Source organism: Mesoplodon bidens, assembly GCF_964165515.1.
Source record: "Mesoplodon bidens genome assembly, chromosome: 1".
Taxonomy (NCBI): domain Eukaryota; kingdom Metazoa; phylum Chordata; class Mammalia; order Artiodactyla; family Ziphiidae; genus Mesoplodon; species Mesoplodon bidens.
Genome location: NC_138176.1, coordinates 227,620,590 through 227,636,782, shown reverse-complemented (window position 1 = coordinate 227,636,782; position 16,193 = coordinate 227,620,590). Strand labels below are relative to the sequence as shown.

General features: G+C 36.4%; 1 protein-coding gene across 5 annotated transcripts in view; it reads right to left on the bottom strand.

The window, feature by feature from the left end:
• ARFIP1 (ARF interacting protein 1) overlaps window positions 1-16,193 on the bottom strand; it is a 124,537-nt gene that overhangs the window by 96,048 nt on the left and 12,296 nt on the right. For 3 of the 5 annotated variants that reach the window (XM_081238501.1, XM_081238503.1, XM_081238502.1), the window contains exon 2: window positions 9,962-10,041. The exons of the other annotated variants lie outside the window; for them this stretch is intronic. In XM_081238501.1, coding sequence (XP_081094627.1) covers window positions 9,962-10,039 — 78 coding nt within the window. In that variant the 5' untranslated portion in view covers window positions 10,040-10,041. The remainder of the gene's footprint in view (window positions 1-9,961; window positions 10,042-16,193) is intronic. 5 annotated transcript variants of the gene reach the window in all.

Sequence of the window (16,193 nt, the reverse complement as noted above, 5' to 3'; positions counted from 1 at the left end):
TCCCAAACTCTGGGGGCACTGCCATATGACCTTGGCTCTGCCAAATCAAAGGCACTTGCCCCAGACCTGGAATCAGAAACTAGCGATGGCAAGAAAGAGGAATGATGAGGAACTCACTCTGGGGCAGCCACAACTGTAGTGAGACCAAATGCCTTCAGCAGTGGCCACAGCACCAGGGGCAGCACCCAGTCACCAGAGCTAGTCACCAGAGTCCTGGCAGCGCGAGGTGCTAGAGCCAGTGCTAAGCCATGGCAGCGACAGTGCCCTCACTGAAATCGTGCTGAACCGTGATTTGGAGCATACTCCCAGATATGGAGCCTGCATTCTGGTTTTCCAACCTTCCAGTAAGCTACCTCAGATCCTCTTAGTAAATGTCTTTTCTATGTAAGTGAGCTGGAGTTGGTTTCATTTGCTTGCAACGTAAGATCCTGACAGCTGACCTGCAAAAAGTGGGTAAATGTGAAAAGGTCTTATAGTATCTTTATGAGTGCTTCTGCATACCAAGTGATAACTATGAAATGGTCTAGAAACTTTTGAGAATGTTCGTGAACAAGTTAGCTATGGAACTTGTTTGATACCTTCATGATTCCCTAATCTAATATGCCAATAATAACCAAAAAGCTGACCTTAATTAACTGCCTTCCACATGCCAGGCATGGTAGTAATAATAAGCACATGACAGGAAATATTTCCTTTAACCCTCACAACTGCCCTGTGAGGTAGATAAGATTTTCCCAATTTTACAGATGAGAAAACTGAGGGCTAGGGAGGTTAAAGAATTTAAATGATTTAAATAATGTATCCTCTTGCAAATGGAGCCCTACCAGAATAGTAAGAGCTAACAATGAGTACATACCAAGTGTCAGGCACTGTTTTATACGTTTTTCACATACTAACTGATTTAATTCTAATTATGCATTAACTCATTCAAACCCACCACAACTCGCGAACCGAGATACCATTATTATTCCTGTTTTACAGGTAAGAGAACAGAAAGATTAAGAAATGTGCTTAATGACATGCAGCTAGCAAGTGATGAACTGGGATTCAAATCTGGCAGTCCGGCTTCAGAGACCTTATTTTTAACCTCGACATTATACTGCCTCCCTAAAGGTGACTGAAATACATCAATGGGCCATGCCAACCAATATATATGCCTTCAGATATTTGTGAGTCAAACGTACTGCTTTCTTGATGCTGACAACTTGTACTGTTGTTTCTTCTGTTTCCATATCAACCTGCGCTACTCTAACTGTGCTACTTGTCTTAAATCTGACCCAATCCAACAATTCAAGATGGAAGCAACAGCCTCCAGTTATATCATTATTGCTGCCTTTTGCTAATAACAGAGCCCTAGAGACAGCTGTGACCAGGAACTTCCTACTCCTAGCTGTGGGAGGTTGCAGAATTAAACTAGGACATCTGGGAATCAGGAGCTTCAGGATATGGACTAAGCCTGATGCTGCAAATGGCATCAGCTGCCAGAAAATATGCATGTTATTATTGATCCTGATAACTCCTTGGTTAGCAATTGGGGTCAATTTTAGTACCCATCCCCCCAAACAATGTCTAGGGACATTTCTGGTTGTTATAGCTGGGGATGGTGTGCTACTGGCTTCCTGAAGGTACAGGCCAGGAATGTTGCTAGAGGTCCTACAATGCACAGGATAATCCCCCACAATAAAAAATCATATAGGTAAATATGCCACAGAGTCAAGGCTGAAAAACTGTAAATAGCCTGATGCTATAAACTGCTTCTTATAATAGCAGGCCCAATGGGTCTTAATATTTACTCATTTTATCAAATTACCCAAGACATTTTTCACAGAAGTAGAACAAATAATCCTAAAATTTATATGGGACCACAAAAGAACCAGAATTGCCAAAGCAATCCCAAGGAAAAAGAACAACGCTGAAGGCATAACTCTCCCAGACTTCAGACAATACTATAAAGCCACAGTAATCAAAACAGTGTGGTATTGGCACAAAAACAGACATATGGATCAATGAAACAGAATAGAGAGCCCAGAAGCAAACCCATACACCTATGGTCAATTAAGCTTCAACAAAGGAGGCAAGAATCTACAGTGGAGAAAAGACAGTCTCTTCAGCAAATGGTACTGGGAAAGCTGGACAGCCTCATGTAAATCAATGAAGTTAGAACACACCCTCACACCATACACAAAAAAACTCAAAATGGCTTAAAGACTTAAATATCAGACATGACACCATAAAATTAGAAGAGAACACAGGCAAAACATTCTCTGACATAAACTGTACCAATGTTTTCGTAGCTCAGTCTCCCAAGGCAATAGAAACGAAAGCAAAAATAAACGAGTGGGACCTAATCAAACTTATAAGCTTTTGCACAGCAAAGGAAACCATAAACAAAATGAAAAGACAACCTACGGGCTGGGAGAAAATATCTGCAAATGATGTGACCAATAAGGGCTTAATTTCCAAATTATACCAACAGCTCATACAACTCAATAACAAAAAACAAACAACCCAATCAAAAAATGGGGAGAAGACCTAAGTAGACATTTCTCCAAAGAAGATATACAGATGGCCAACAGGCACATGAAAAGATGCTCAACATCACTAATCATTAGAGAAATGCAAATCAAAACTACAATGAGGTACCACCTCACACCAGTCAGAACGGCCATCATCAAAAAAATCTACAAACAACAAACGCTGGAGAGCGTGTGGAGAAAAGGAAACCCTCCTGCACTGTTGGTGGGAATGTAAATTGATATAGCCACTATGGAGAACAGTATGGAGGTTCCTTAAAAAACTAAAAATTGAGTTGCCATATGATCCAGCAACGCCACTCCTGGGTATATATCCAGAGAAAACTATAATCTGAAAAGATACATGCACCCCAATCTTCACAGCAGCACTATTTACAACAGCCAGGACATGGAAACAACCTAAATGTCCATCGACAGATGAATGGATAAAGAAGATGTGGTGTATATATATATATACACAGTGGAATATTAGCCGTAAAAAAGAATGAAATAATGCCATTTGCAGCAACATGGATGGACCTAGAGATTATCATACTGATGTAACTCAGAAAGAGAAACACAAATACCATAAGATATCAATTATATGTAGAATCTAAAATATGACAAAAATGAACACATTTACAAAAAAGAAACAAACTCAGAGACATAGAGAACAAACTTACGGTTACCAAAGGGGAAAGGGGGTGGGGGAGGGATAAATTAGGAGTTTGGGATTGACAGATACAAACTACTATATATAAAGTAAACAACAAAGTCCTCTGTATAGCACAGGGAATTGTATATAATATCCTGTAATAAACCATAATGGAAAAGAATATGTATCTATATGTATAACTGAATCACTCTGCTGTACACCAGAAACTAACACAACATTGTAAATCAACTATACTTCAATTAAAAACAAAACTTACTTTAATGTCATAAATGTAACCCATTTCAAAGCAAGACCAACTGCACTGGGTGAGGATAACTCCCCCATGCCCTCCTTTGGTGCACCACTTAACACTATCCATCACTCCAGAGAACTTTCTCAACACTACAATAGCTATAACATGGCTCTTAAAACTGCTGACAGGCTGACCCCTACCTACTTCTCCAGCCACTTCTCAGACCATATTCTTCCCTAACTTTCTCCATACTGGACAACTAAATGTCTGCTCACTTCATGGTGCACAGTAACTCTTCTCCCTGTAAATTCAACTCCTAGTCTATGGCCTTTTCTGTAGCTGCCCAAGACCAAAGCTAAAAGAAAAAAGCTCGTGTAACTTTTTCTGGCACTACTTATGTTTTTCAAATCCTGAAAATATACCTTGACATTAACATTATAAAAGGCTTTACATTAGACAATCAGCATCTATGGGTGAACACTTCATGGAAAATAAAAGATTCAACATTAACAAAAATTCACCCAAAGACTAAAAATCTATCTTAGTAATGCAAGAGAAGGATACTGGAAATAAGTTTCTTGATGTTATCAATATATTACATTATGAATGGTAAGACCTAATTTCTAAAATGCTTATTAGAAAAAGATAGAAACTTTCTAGAAAGGGTGTAAAAGAACTTGTCTTAGCCTTAATCAGACTTCTGGAACAATACAAGGCATCACATCTTCTAAAACACACATATTTAACATTGTTCTTTAATCCAATTTACCACTGAGCTGGTAAAAATAAAGTGGTATAATAATAAGCTTAAAGTTTTTCCAATTGTTTCTTACATCTACCATTTTTTAAAAAAAAGTTATTTGAAAATTCATTGAAAAGCACTATGAAATATTTCGAATGCTCAGTAGGTATTTTGTTCTGCTATCAAGTAGTTCTTCTAATTTAAAGGACTGAATTCTTAATTTCAGTCAAATCTAGACAAAAGAGCAGTGAATAAAGTAAACAGTGTGGGGAAAAAAAAAGAAAAGAAGGGAAGCTACAAATATTCAACTCTAATTGTTCTAGTTATGGTTTCAGACAATGAAGGTCGCAGTGCTTAGTGAACTAATTATGTACGTCAACAGAGACCATATTTTGTTCTAAAACCAAAAAGCACAAATGCCTTCTGTGTCAGATGAAATTATTTAGATTTTTGTTTGCCTACAAAAAAAGAAAGCAATTCTATTAAACTCATAATTCAGTCTTTGAAATTTCCCTCTGTATTAGTAAAAATATGACCTTTAAAAACTGGTTAATGTATTTACAGCAAAGTTAATTTAACATTTAAACTCATAATTCAGTCTTTGAAATTGCCCTCTGTATTAGTAAAAATATGAGCTTTGAAAACTGGTTAATGTATTTATAGCAAAGTTAATTTAACATGGTTCAAAAGTATTAGGTGAATAAGCCTACCCATGAGGTCTCAAGATAACTAACCAAGGTGTCAGGAGACATAGATTTAAGGACCAGCTCTGCCACTGTTTTATAAGTTTACAGAAGTCATTGTACTTCCCTAAGTTTCAATGTCCTCATTTATAAAATGAGATTCTTAACTTCACCTATATATCATACAGCTATTATAAGAATCAAATATGAAATTGCTTGGCAAACTGGAAACGTTATAAAGATGTTATAATTATAGCATACTGATTTCGGCTAAGGACAAATATTGGAGTAGTCCCATCAACACTAGCATTTACCAGCATAGCTACTCCTCCTAACTGTCACTATGGGTACCCTAAATACATTTCTCTAAAACAGACCAATATCAAGACAGAGCTGAAATATGGTTACAAATGTTATCGTCTTTGGCCAAGTTCTTTTTTTTTTCTTTCTTGGCAATTTCATGGTTTTAAAAGGAAGATGATCCTACATAAGGATGGAGAAAGCAATGTGGTCAAGTCCAAATAATTACTGAATCTGGATGATTAATATATGGTAATTCATTTACTACTTCACCTTCATTTCATACGTTGCAAATTTTTCTTAACAGATGTTTTAATCTACTAGTATCAACACCTATTTGTCTTATATTTTCAACCACTTGCTACTCGAATACTGCATGTCAGGTCTCCCAAGTTTCTCACCTTCTGCCTGTCATTCTCATTTCTGGGTCAAGCCAATCTTTGCCACTAGCTACCACTTGAACCGCATTTCCGCCCACTCCTCCCTCACTGACCCTCAGTTCCAGCCAGAGTTCTCACTGCTATTCCTCAAACATACCAATCTTATTTTTGCCCTTGCCTTTGCTCTCTCTGGAAGGTTGTTACTCCCAGATTTTCACATGACCCTTCCTCATTTCATTTAGGTTTCTGCTCAAACAGAAAGGGCCTGCCCTGACCAAAGGATGTAAATTAGCACACTTCATCACTCTTTAGCCCCTTATCCTGCTTTACAGCAGTAAAGACTACTTTACATTATATTATAAAATAATTTATGTATATATTTAACATGTCTGTCTCCCTCCCCAATATGTTTACAACATAAAAGCCAACTCCTCCTGACACTCACAATCCTTCCATGACCTGAACTATGTTCTTCCCATTTATTATGCTTCTTCAGATACCCTATTAAATCAAACTTAATTACTCACACTTCTCAATTTCCTTTCTCTACAACTCAGCCCAAGCTGTGACCATCATCATTCACATACTCAAATTCTACCCACACTGTAAGAAACAGTTTAAACACCACCTTTACTGATATTCCTGGCTGATACTTCTCTGAACTGCCACAATTCTTCATCTGTACCACTCTAAAGGCATTATTATTCTATATTTTATTTATTTTAAAATATCCTCTAATAATCAACATGCAGCTTGAGTGCAGGATCTAAACGAATTCACTTTTAGACCTCTGGGTTACTTACATAAAAGAGAAATGGAAATATTTGTATATTTTTTCTTGGATATTAGAAGTAAGTATATGTATTAGTGTTACTGTATCAAAGGGCAGACAGAAAAGGAGAATTCATGCAATAATCCTAAGATACACTAATAAATACCTAACACAACTATTTTGCTTTCTTTCCTTTTTTATTGTTGTTAAAAATACACTTGTTTTCCCAACTTCCTTGATTCCATCTTTACATAATTTTTTCCTATAAAATTTCTTACATTTACTCATATTTCCCACTTTTCTTTGGGTTCAAATCATAGCTCTTTTCCTCATCAGCCATGTTAACCCTTCCAGGTCTCTGTTGCCTAATCTATAGAATGAGGGAGAAAACCTCAACTGCAAACAGGTTATTATAGTATTATATGAGATAATATATCTCATAAAACCCAGTACAGTGCCTGGCACCTAACAGGCTGTCAGTGAATGGTGCCTATTTGGCTATTATTTCTTCTACAGATATAGAAACTGCAGTTTTTAAACACATTTCAGGGTATAAAGTTTGAATATTAAAAAGACAAAAACAAAATCTACCGTTTTCTGCTCTAATCAAGACTGGAATAGAGTACAAAGCAAGCCAAGCTCACGTTTTCGTCTTTTTTAATTCAAAAAGAAAAAAAAAAACCAAACAACTGATGTCATAAAAAAAAGAGAAGAAGAAAGCGTTTTTATGGTCACTGATAGGATGGATATCCTAATGAAAACATCATTTGATTGAGAGGAAATCACCTGGATTCTGCAATTAACTAGCTGAGTGATTCTGCACAAAGGCAATTCACCTGACAGAACCTAAAATGAACCTTAAGTCCCTTCTTGTTCAGGGTTGATACTGTCTTTGGCTCAGTTCAAAATGCTGGAGTTTTTGTTGTTGTTTTGTTTTGCTCTTAAAGAAATGAAAACTATCATTCAGGTCATCATATTCTATTCCTAAGAAACCAGTATCCATATATCGTTTATACTAGTGGAGTGAGGACTAATTCATTCATCAAACTGACCATCGGTGATGTGCCAACCTCTGCTAGGATTAGCCTGAATTACTGAAAAGTCCAATGTATAGAACATTTAATTAAGAGTTAATGGCCATAATACATAGAGAGTTATAATAGATTAAAAGAAGGGACTTTCCTGGTGGTGCAGTGGTTAAGAATCCGCCTGCCAATACATGGGACACAGGTTTGATCCCTGGTCCGGGAAGATCCCACATGCCACAGAGCAACTAAGCCCACACGCCACAACTACTGAGCCTGCGCTCTAGAGCCTGGGAGCCACAACTACTGAGCCCACGTGGCACAACTACTGAAGCCCGCGCACCTAGAACCCGTGCTCTGCAACGAGAGAAGCCACTGCAAATGAGAGAAGCCCACGCACCACAACGAAGAGTAGTCCCCGCTTGCAGCAACTAGAGAAAGCCTGCACGCAGCAATGAAGACCCAATGCAGACAAAAAATTTTAAAATATAAATATATATACACATATATTAAAAGAACTCTTATAAGCAAATCTGACCCCCAAAATGTTTTCATCAAGGATATTGAAAAAAGAAGATTTAAGTTAGTAGAATACTAATATTGATAAATGGGGAATTTTAAAGTTACAGAATATTCCTAAATCCTACTTTGGTTAACTGTAAACTCATACAATGCTTTTAAATTTGGGTATAAATTCAGATTATACTCATACACCTGGCCTTTTTTTGTTTTGTTTTGTTTTGATTACCATATTCCCTGTGGATGCTGCACATTTGGGCATGGCTAAAAACACTGGGAATGCCTAATATGAATTACAATGTTAATTTACAGACAAATTTGAACAATTATTTGGCAGTGGATTCCTTCAGATCACTGTCATCCAGCCTTAACTCTCTTGAGCAGATTTCTAGTTTAGCATCTACTGGTGTGACATTCACATAGAAGAAACTCACAGTGGTAAACCACAGAGGGAATACTTTCATTTATTATGATGAGTCCCATCACTGACAGGGCTGCCAATCCTTCCTGTAGTTCACAAGCATTAAACTTCCTCTGACCATCTCTCAACAGTATAGATTCAGAGATCTGATCATAAAAAATCAAATCCATGAGTTAGGACAAATACAGTATACATAATTCCTTAGGTTCTCAGAACTAAATATAACTACAACACTGCTTTGACAAATGGTAAACAGCCAAACTTTTTTTTTTCTGTTTTAAATTTATTTATTTATTTATTTATTTTTGGCTGCGTTGGGTCTTTGTTGCCGTGCGCGGGCTTTCTCTAGTTGCAGTGAGCGGGGGCTACTCTTTGTTGTGGTGCGCGGGCTTCTCATTGCGGTGGCCTCTCTTGCTGCGGAGCATGGGCTCTAGGCACGCGGTCTTCAGTGGTTGTGGCATGCGGGCTCAGTAGTTGCAGCTCTCGGGCTCTAGAGCGCAGGCTCAGTAGTTGTGGTGCACGGGCTTAGTTGCTCTGTGGTATGTGGGATCTTCCCGGACCAGGGATCAAACCCGTGTCCCCTGCATTGGCAAGCAGATTCTTAACTACTGCACCACCAGGGAAGTCCCAGCCAAACTATTTTAAATCAAGAAGAATCCTGAATCCCTCACAGATAATACATATTTTGCCAACCAGAACTCATCTTTGACTTGTGGGCGAAAAATAAATTATCCAGCTCTAAACCCTACATTAAAGTCTATCACACAGACTCAGCGTCTTGGCGTGATGATGAAACACTGTGGCTAACACTGTGCCACATACACAGAAGGCAAACTGGTTCAGAAACACTGCAACTGGAGCCGGAAGAACCCATGTTGTGTTCCAGCCTTGCCGGTTACTCCAACTCAGGCACTACCTCTGTGAAAGTTAAATATGATCAACAAATAAATGGGGGAGATAATGGTTGTTCTACTTGCCTAACTGAATTGTATCAAATCAGTCTAAGGATCAAGGCGGGACAATATGAAAGTGCTACTCTGTAAATCTTTAAGCACTATAAATCTGAGAGATGTTACTAGGATTAGGTGTTCAAAAAAGCATCTGATGACTTGAATTCGATATAAAATTAACTTCTTAACATCCTTCTACTCTAATGAGCTAGAACAGTGGTTCTTGGGTGGTATATATTAGAATCACCTGTAGAACTTCCAAAAAGAAAACACACACACACACACACACACACACAGCCCGGTGTCTATCACTACAGACTCAGATTTCGTGAGTCTGAAGTAAAGTCCAGAACTCAGTATTTTTTTTAAACACTACATTTGGATTCTGATGCATAATTAACTACAGAGAGAATATGGGAGTAGATGCGTGCAAATGTGAACCAGTTACCACTGTTATTTCAACAGAAACTTCATTTCATGTTTAAGCTTAAAACTATAGTTCGACCAGACTTTTATGTTGATTATGGGACAGGTATACTCTAAAATTTCATATGCCCAAAGGCAGATGTTAACTTACTTCCAATTATGAAGAGATAGCTCTCTCTCCTCCCACCCCTTTCCTGTGTCTGTGTGTGTAGAACAGTTTATTTAGAATGGCACGTTTAGACACACTAAGTCAATTTGGACAGTCTAAATTTGATTGATATGGGTTGACTTTAAAAAAACAATATAAATACTACCCATTCACCTCAGAATTAGACTTGACTTCTTCTGTGGCTGGCTTAGATGTACCAAGAGTTGTAGTATCATTGCTGCAGTCAGACATACCTAAAAGTAAAACGTGTTAAGCACACATTAAATAATTTAGTTAAAAGAGCTATATCACCTTACCGATATTCTTACAAATATTCCACAACATAAATCATTTATTTGCAGTCAGAACTGTTTTGCAAAACTATCTATAACCACATGAGTATCTATTGATTATAACAGATAAACAATTCTAAAAACAGACAAAAATTCAGGAAAAGTTTTTATGCAAAATGTAAAAACACATATCTCAGTGAGTAAAAAATAATTTCATAAAACCATTTTAGATATGAAACAATTTAAAAGATCAGAGTGTCAACTTGATTTGCTAGATGAAAAAACTAAGATCAAAAATGTCAAAATATCCAAAGATAAAGCCAAAATATTAGTTATTCATGGCCTATATAAAATCAAAGTTTCAGACCAGAACTCAGATATCTTCCAACTCTCTGACCAGTGCTCTTTAGTACTGATAACAGATGTGACTGCTCATTGTCAAAGTCAAATTATACTCAGATTTCATTCAATAAAACTTTAATGTGCTATTTCTGCTTCTAACTTATTCAACAACATTTAGAGAATGCCAACTACATATGAAGAATTCTGCTAGGCATTAAGGAGAAAGAAAAGTAAAATCTAATTCAGGTTATAAGAGCATAATGCCCTCCATATCTGCAGGTTCAAAGGTCAAAAATATTTGAAAAAAAAAATTCCAGAAAGTTCCAAAAAGCAAAACTTGAATTTTCCATGCACCAGTAACTATTTATATAACATTTACATTATACTATATATTATAAGTAACGTAGAGAGGATTTAAAGTATATGGGAGGATGTGCATAGGTTATATGCAATTTTATACCATTTTATAAGGGACTTGAGCATCTGCAGATTTTGTTATCTGTGGGTGTACTAGAACCCATACCCCATATATAGCGAGGGCGACTGTACTCTGAATCTAATCAAGGAGACAGATAGATAAGTACAAAACACCATATTAGGTACTATAATGTACAGAAGCAAAGTTTTACTCATGAAATACAAGGGAGGGAACAATTTTATTGTTCACAAATCGAATCCAGTACCACATTAAGAAAATAATACAACATGAACAAGTGGGATTTATTCCAGGAATACAAGGCTGTTCAATTAAGAAAGCTATTAATATATAATATATTCATAAATCTAAGGGGAAAAAAACATGGTTTTCTATGTAGATGTTGAGAAATCTATTGACAATTCAATACCCATTCATAATTCAATACTCAAGGAAAAAGGAATTAAGGGAGATGTCTTCAACATGATACATGCTTTAGTCCTACAACCATTATTTTATTTAATAAAGAAATAACAGAGGCATTTCCACTACGAACAGGAACAATGCAAAGGAACCCACCATTTCTGCTACTATTCAACACTGAACTAGAGGTATTAGCCAATCCAAGTAGATAAACCAATTAGAAGAATAATAGGTAAAGAAGTAAAACTATTTCTTTTTGCAGATGAATGATAGTACACCTGAAAAACTCCAAAGACTCAATGGTAAAACTAACTAAAAATTAAAAGAATTCAGTGAAAAAGTAGGATAAAAAATTAACATACAAAAGGAGTTTGGGATTAACATATACACACTACTATACACAAAATAGATAACCAACAAGGACCCACTGTATAGCACAGGTAACTATACTCAATATTTTGTAATAACCTATAAGCGGAAAGAATCTGAAAAAGAATATATATATATATATTATATATATATTATATATATATATGTGAATCATTTTGCTGTACACCTGAAACTAACAGAACATTGTAAATCAACTATATTTCAATTAAAAAAAACTCAACAATTTTTGAACTGTTATTGAAAAACAATAATCAGTGGACATAAAGGCAGAGAAAAATCCCGTTTACAATTACAACAAAGAAGATTAAATACTTAGGAATAGATTAAACAATGTATAAAACCTATATGAGAAAAATGTTTAAACACAACTGAGAGACACTAAAGACTGAGCAAATGAAAAGACATCCTGTTCTCGGCTATGATGACATTATAAAGAAGTCATTTCTCCCTTAGTTAATTTACAAATTCATTGCAATAGAGAAAAATATAACAAGCTAAATTATACAGTTAGATAAGTTATACTAAAGTTGATATGGAAAAATCAAACATGCAAGAGTAGTCAGGAAAACACTGAAAAAGGAAACTCACAAGGGGACTAACTTTGTCAGATGTTAAAACATACCATGAAGTATCTAGACTTAAAGCACTATGGTATAGCACATGAATAAACAAAGAGACCAGAATAAAAAGTGTGAAGTTAGACCAAATATATACAAACATTTAATATATAACAAAGGTGACGTCTCAAATTGCTTAATTAAAGATGGGCTTCTCAATAAATGATGCCAGGAAAACTAGGTAGCCATTTGGAAAAATACAAAATTAGACCACCACACACAAGAATAAACTCCAAATGGATTAGGAATCTAGATGTAAAAAATGAAACCATAGATGAACTGCTAAAATAAAACATAGATGAATTGTTCTTTAAACTTTCTAAGAATCTAGAGATAATTTTAAAAATTGATTAATTTGACTAAATAAAGATGTTTTAAAAATTGTATAACATAAGCACTATAAACAAAGAAAAAAGACAACTGAAAAACTAGGATAAAATATTTACAACAGGGGCTTCCCTGGTGGCACGGTGGTTAAGAATCCGCCTGCCAATGCAGGGGATGCAGGTTCAAGCCCTGGTCTGGGAAGATCCCACATGCACAGAGCAACTAATCCGTGTGCCACAACTACTGAGCCTGCGCTCTAGAGCCTGTGAGCCACAACTACTGAAGCCCATACTCTTCAACAAGAGAAGTCACCGCAATGAGAAGCCCGCGCACCGCAATGAAGGGTAGCCCCCGCTCACCACAACTAGAAAAAGCTGGCGCGCAGCAATGAAGACCCAGTGTAGCCAAAAAAAAAAAAAAAAAAAAAATTTACAACATATGCCACAATGGGTTAATATTCCTAATATATAAAGAAGTCTTAAAAACAAAGGGGAAAAAACCAAAACCAGATAGAAAGCAGGAAAAAGACATGAACAGACGATTCACAAAAAAAGATTAAAATGGTCTCCAAAATATAAAAAATGATCAAATTCACTCATAATTAGAGAAATGCAAGTTAAAACAACACTGAGATACCATTTTTCATCTATTAGACTAGCAAAAACTTTTTTAATGTAACAAAACATTCTGTTACTGAGGATGTAAGGAAAGAGGCACTCATATACATTGCTGATAGGAACACAAATTTGTATATCCATTCTGGAAGGAACTTTGGTAATGCCTAAGAAAATCACACATGTACTTACCTTTGAAACCAGCAATCCCATGTCTAGGAATCCATCCCAGGAATACATCTCCAATAATACAAAAATACTTACACATTGCAGCATTCTTCATAATTGTAAAATATTGGGAAGAGCCTAAATGTCCTTACATATGAAAGTGGCTGAATAAACTAAGACACATCCAGACAAGGAAGTACTGTGCAACTGTTGAAAAAAATGAAGATCTCTATGATATACTGTAATTTCCAGGACATAGTGATAAGCGAAAAAAGCAAAGTCCAAAAATACCTATAGGTACGCTGTCTCCATGTAAGAACAAAGAGGATACATGAAAATACATGTTTCTGCTCATTGGAACAAAAGAAATACAAGAAGAATAAACCAGAAACTAAAGAGATAGGTTACCTACAAGGAGAGGTGGGAAAAGAGTGGAAAAAAAGGTAGGAAATGGGAACAAAGTAGCAGGAATCAAGGAGTGACACTTCTCTGAATATATAGTTTTAAATAATTCTGACTCTTAGAACCATAGAAATTTTCACACACCCCTCATAAAAAAAAAATAAAACCAACCAGGATTTGAGAGGAATTCAAACAGTAAAAAATCACTAACACATGAAACCAACTGTATTAGAAATGAATAACCCAGGAAAGGGAAGGGGGAAAGGGGAAGGCGGGGCAAAGAGAGATGGGGGCGGAGAGGGAGAAGAAGGGAGGGAAAGGAAGAGCAGGAGAAAAGAGTGTCTTGACTGGACACCACGAGGCTGAAGACAAAAAGAATTATACACAAATTCTGTTAATATAGTTAGTAAAAGTACTTCTCACAGGGGTATAGGTTAATAATTCTTAAAGTACTTTATGTGTGTAACAGAACAGGACAAATATGCAAACAGAATGTAGATATTGAGAATTTGGTTTCTCACTGCTAGAGAAAAAAGTAATAAAGAAAGGAGAAATGCTAAATAAACCTTGTGTTACTGGACTGGAATTAGAGTTATCAGTACAAACACATGGTTTTTAATATGTGTGTGTCTGTATTCGTGTATATATATTTGTTATACACATACATATGCATGTATGTATAGGTTTCCTAGCTTTGTCCACTGAGAGGACCTAGAAGCAGTGATACCCAGTAACAATGAGTACACTTGGTGCTCAAATCTTGGTCTCTAAACACCATTCTCCAATAAAAGGAACCACAACTCTTAAGGAAAAGTGGTTGATTCTAATATTGGGGCAAGGAAAATACAAGAGGAGCCTGGGGCATTTTTCTGGTGTCAGAAAATAAGAAAAAATTCAAAAAAGGACAGGGGCTTATTGAAAGAAAAAAGGACCCAACCTGAAGGCCCCTAATGACCAATCCTGAGACATCTTGAGCAACAAATAATGACAGTACTGAATTGAAACTCCTGGAATAAAACAAATATTAATGAATCCATACTGATAGAAATAAATAATCAAATAAATAGGTAAATGGGGGTAAAGTGACAATTCTTCACAACAGAATCTCAATTAATAAACACAGAAAAGAGAGAAAACCAGAACTCTCCATCAGGCAAACATCACAGTAATAAGTGTTGCAGAAAGACTCACTGATGGATGCTAAAATTAGAGAGCAAAAGTTTGATGAGAAACAGCATTTACATAATCTCCAAAATCTCCCACAAGGTACTCAACTGAAAAAAGAAAGACAGTTAAGGGGAGAAACTCACAGTTCACAGTGAAGAAACTCAGCAGATCTAACTTAACCAAGTGATTAATTAATCACCAGTAGTAAGACATATCAAGAGCGTAATCCCTGATACACTGCACTGAAAAGGACAACATTATTTTTCGTGGTATTCTTCCCCCAAATGCATTAACTCAGTCCAATCATGAGAAAACATTGGACAAAACCAAACTGAGGAACATTCTACAAAATAACTGACCAGTTCTCTTCAAAGTGTCATGGTCATGAAGACCAGGAAAGTGTGAGAAACATACAGATTGAAAGAGACTATGGAGAAATAACCAAACTCGATATGGGTTCCTAGATAGAATCCTGCAGCAGAAAAAAGGACAGTTAGTTGAAAATTTGGTGAAATTCTAATAAGGTCTGTAGTTCAGTTAATAATATTATATCAATGTTAATTTTCTATTTTTTTTAATAAAAATTAATTTATTTTTCTTTTACTTTTGGCTGCGTTGGGTCTTTGTTGGTGCACGCAGGCTTTCTCTAGTTGCAGTGAGCAGGGGCTACTCTTCATTGCGGTGGCTTCTCTTGTTGTGTAGCATGGGCTTCAGGCGCGCGGGCTTTAGTAGTGGTGGTGCGCAGGCTCAGTAGTTGTGGCGCACGGGCTTCATTGCTCTGTATGTGGGACCTTCCCAGACCAGGGCTCGAACCCGGGTCCCCTGCGTTGTCAGGCGGATTCTTAACCACTGCACCACCAGGGAAGCCCCTAATGTCTTATTCTTGATAATTATATTATGATTATGTAAGACGTTAGCATTATGGGAAGTAGGGTAAGGAATATAAAGCAACTCTCTGTACCATTTCTGCAAGTCTAAAATTAGATCAAAATAAAAGTTTTTAAAGAACAGTAAGGAATGCTGAGCAAAGGTAGAGGAATTACCCTTAGATAGAAAATCTCTTCCTTAGATAGAAGGAAGAGTGAAAGAAGGAAGGAACCCATGGAAATAGTGAGGAATGGAATGGAAAACAGAAGAAAGCTAAGGCAGTTCATTTTTGCTGTCTTCTACTTTCTTGTGAAATAGGAGTTATCATCCTTTCCCCTGTATTCATCAGTTGCACCAATTAGCAAAATATATCATTATCAA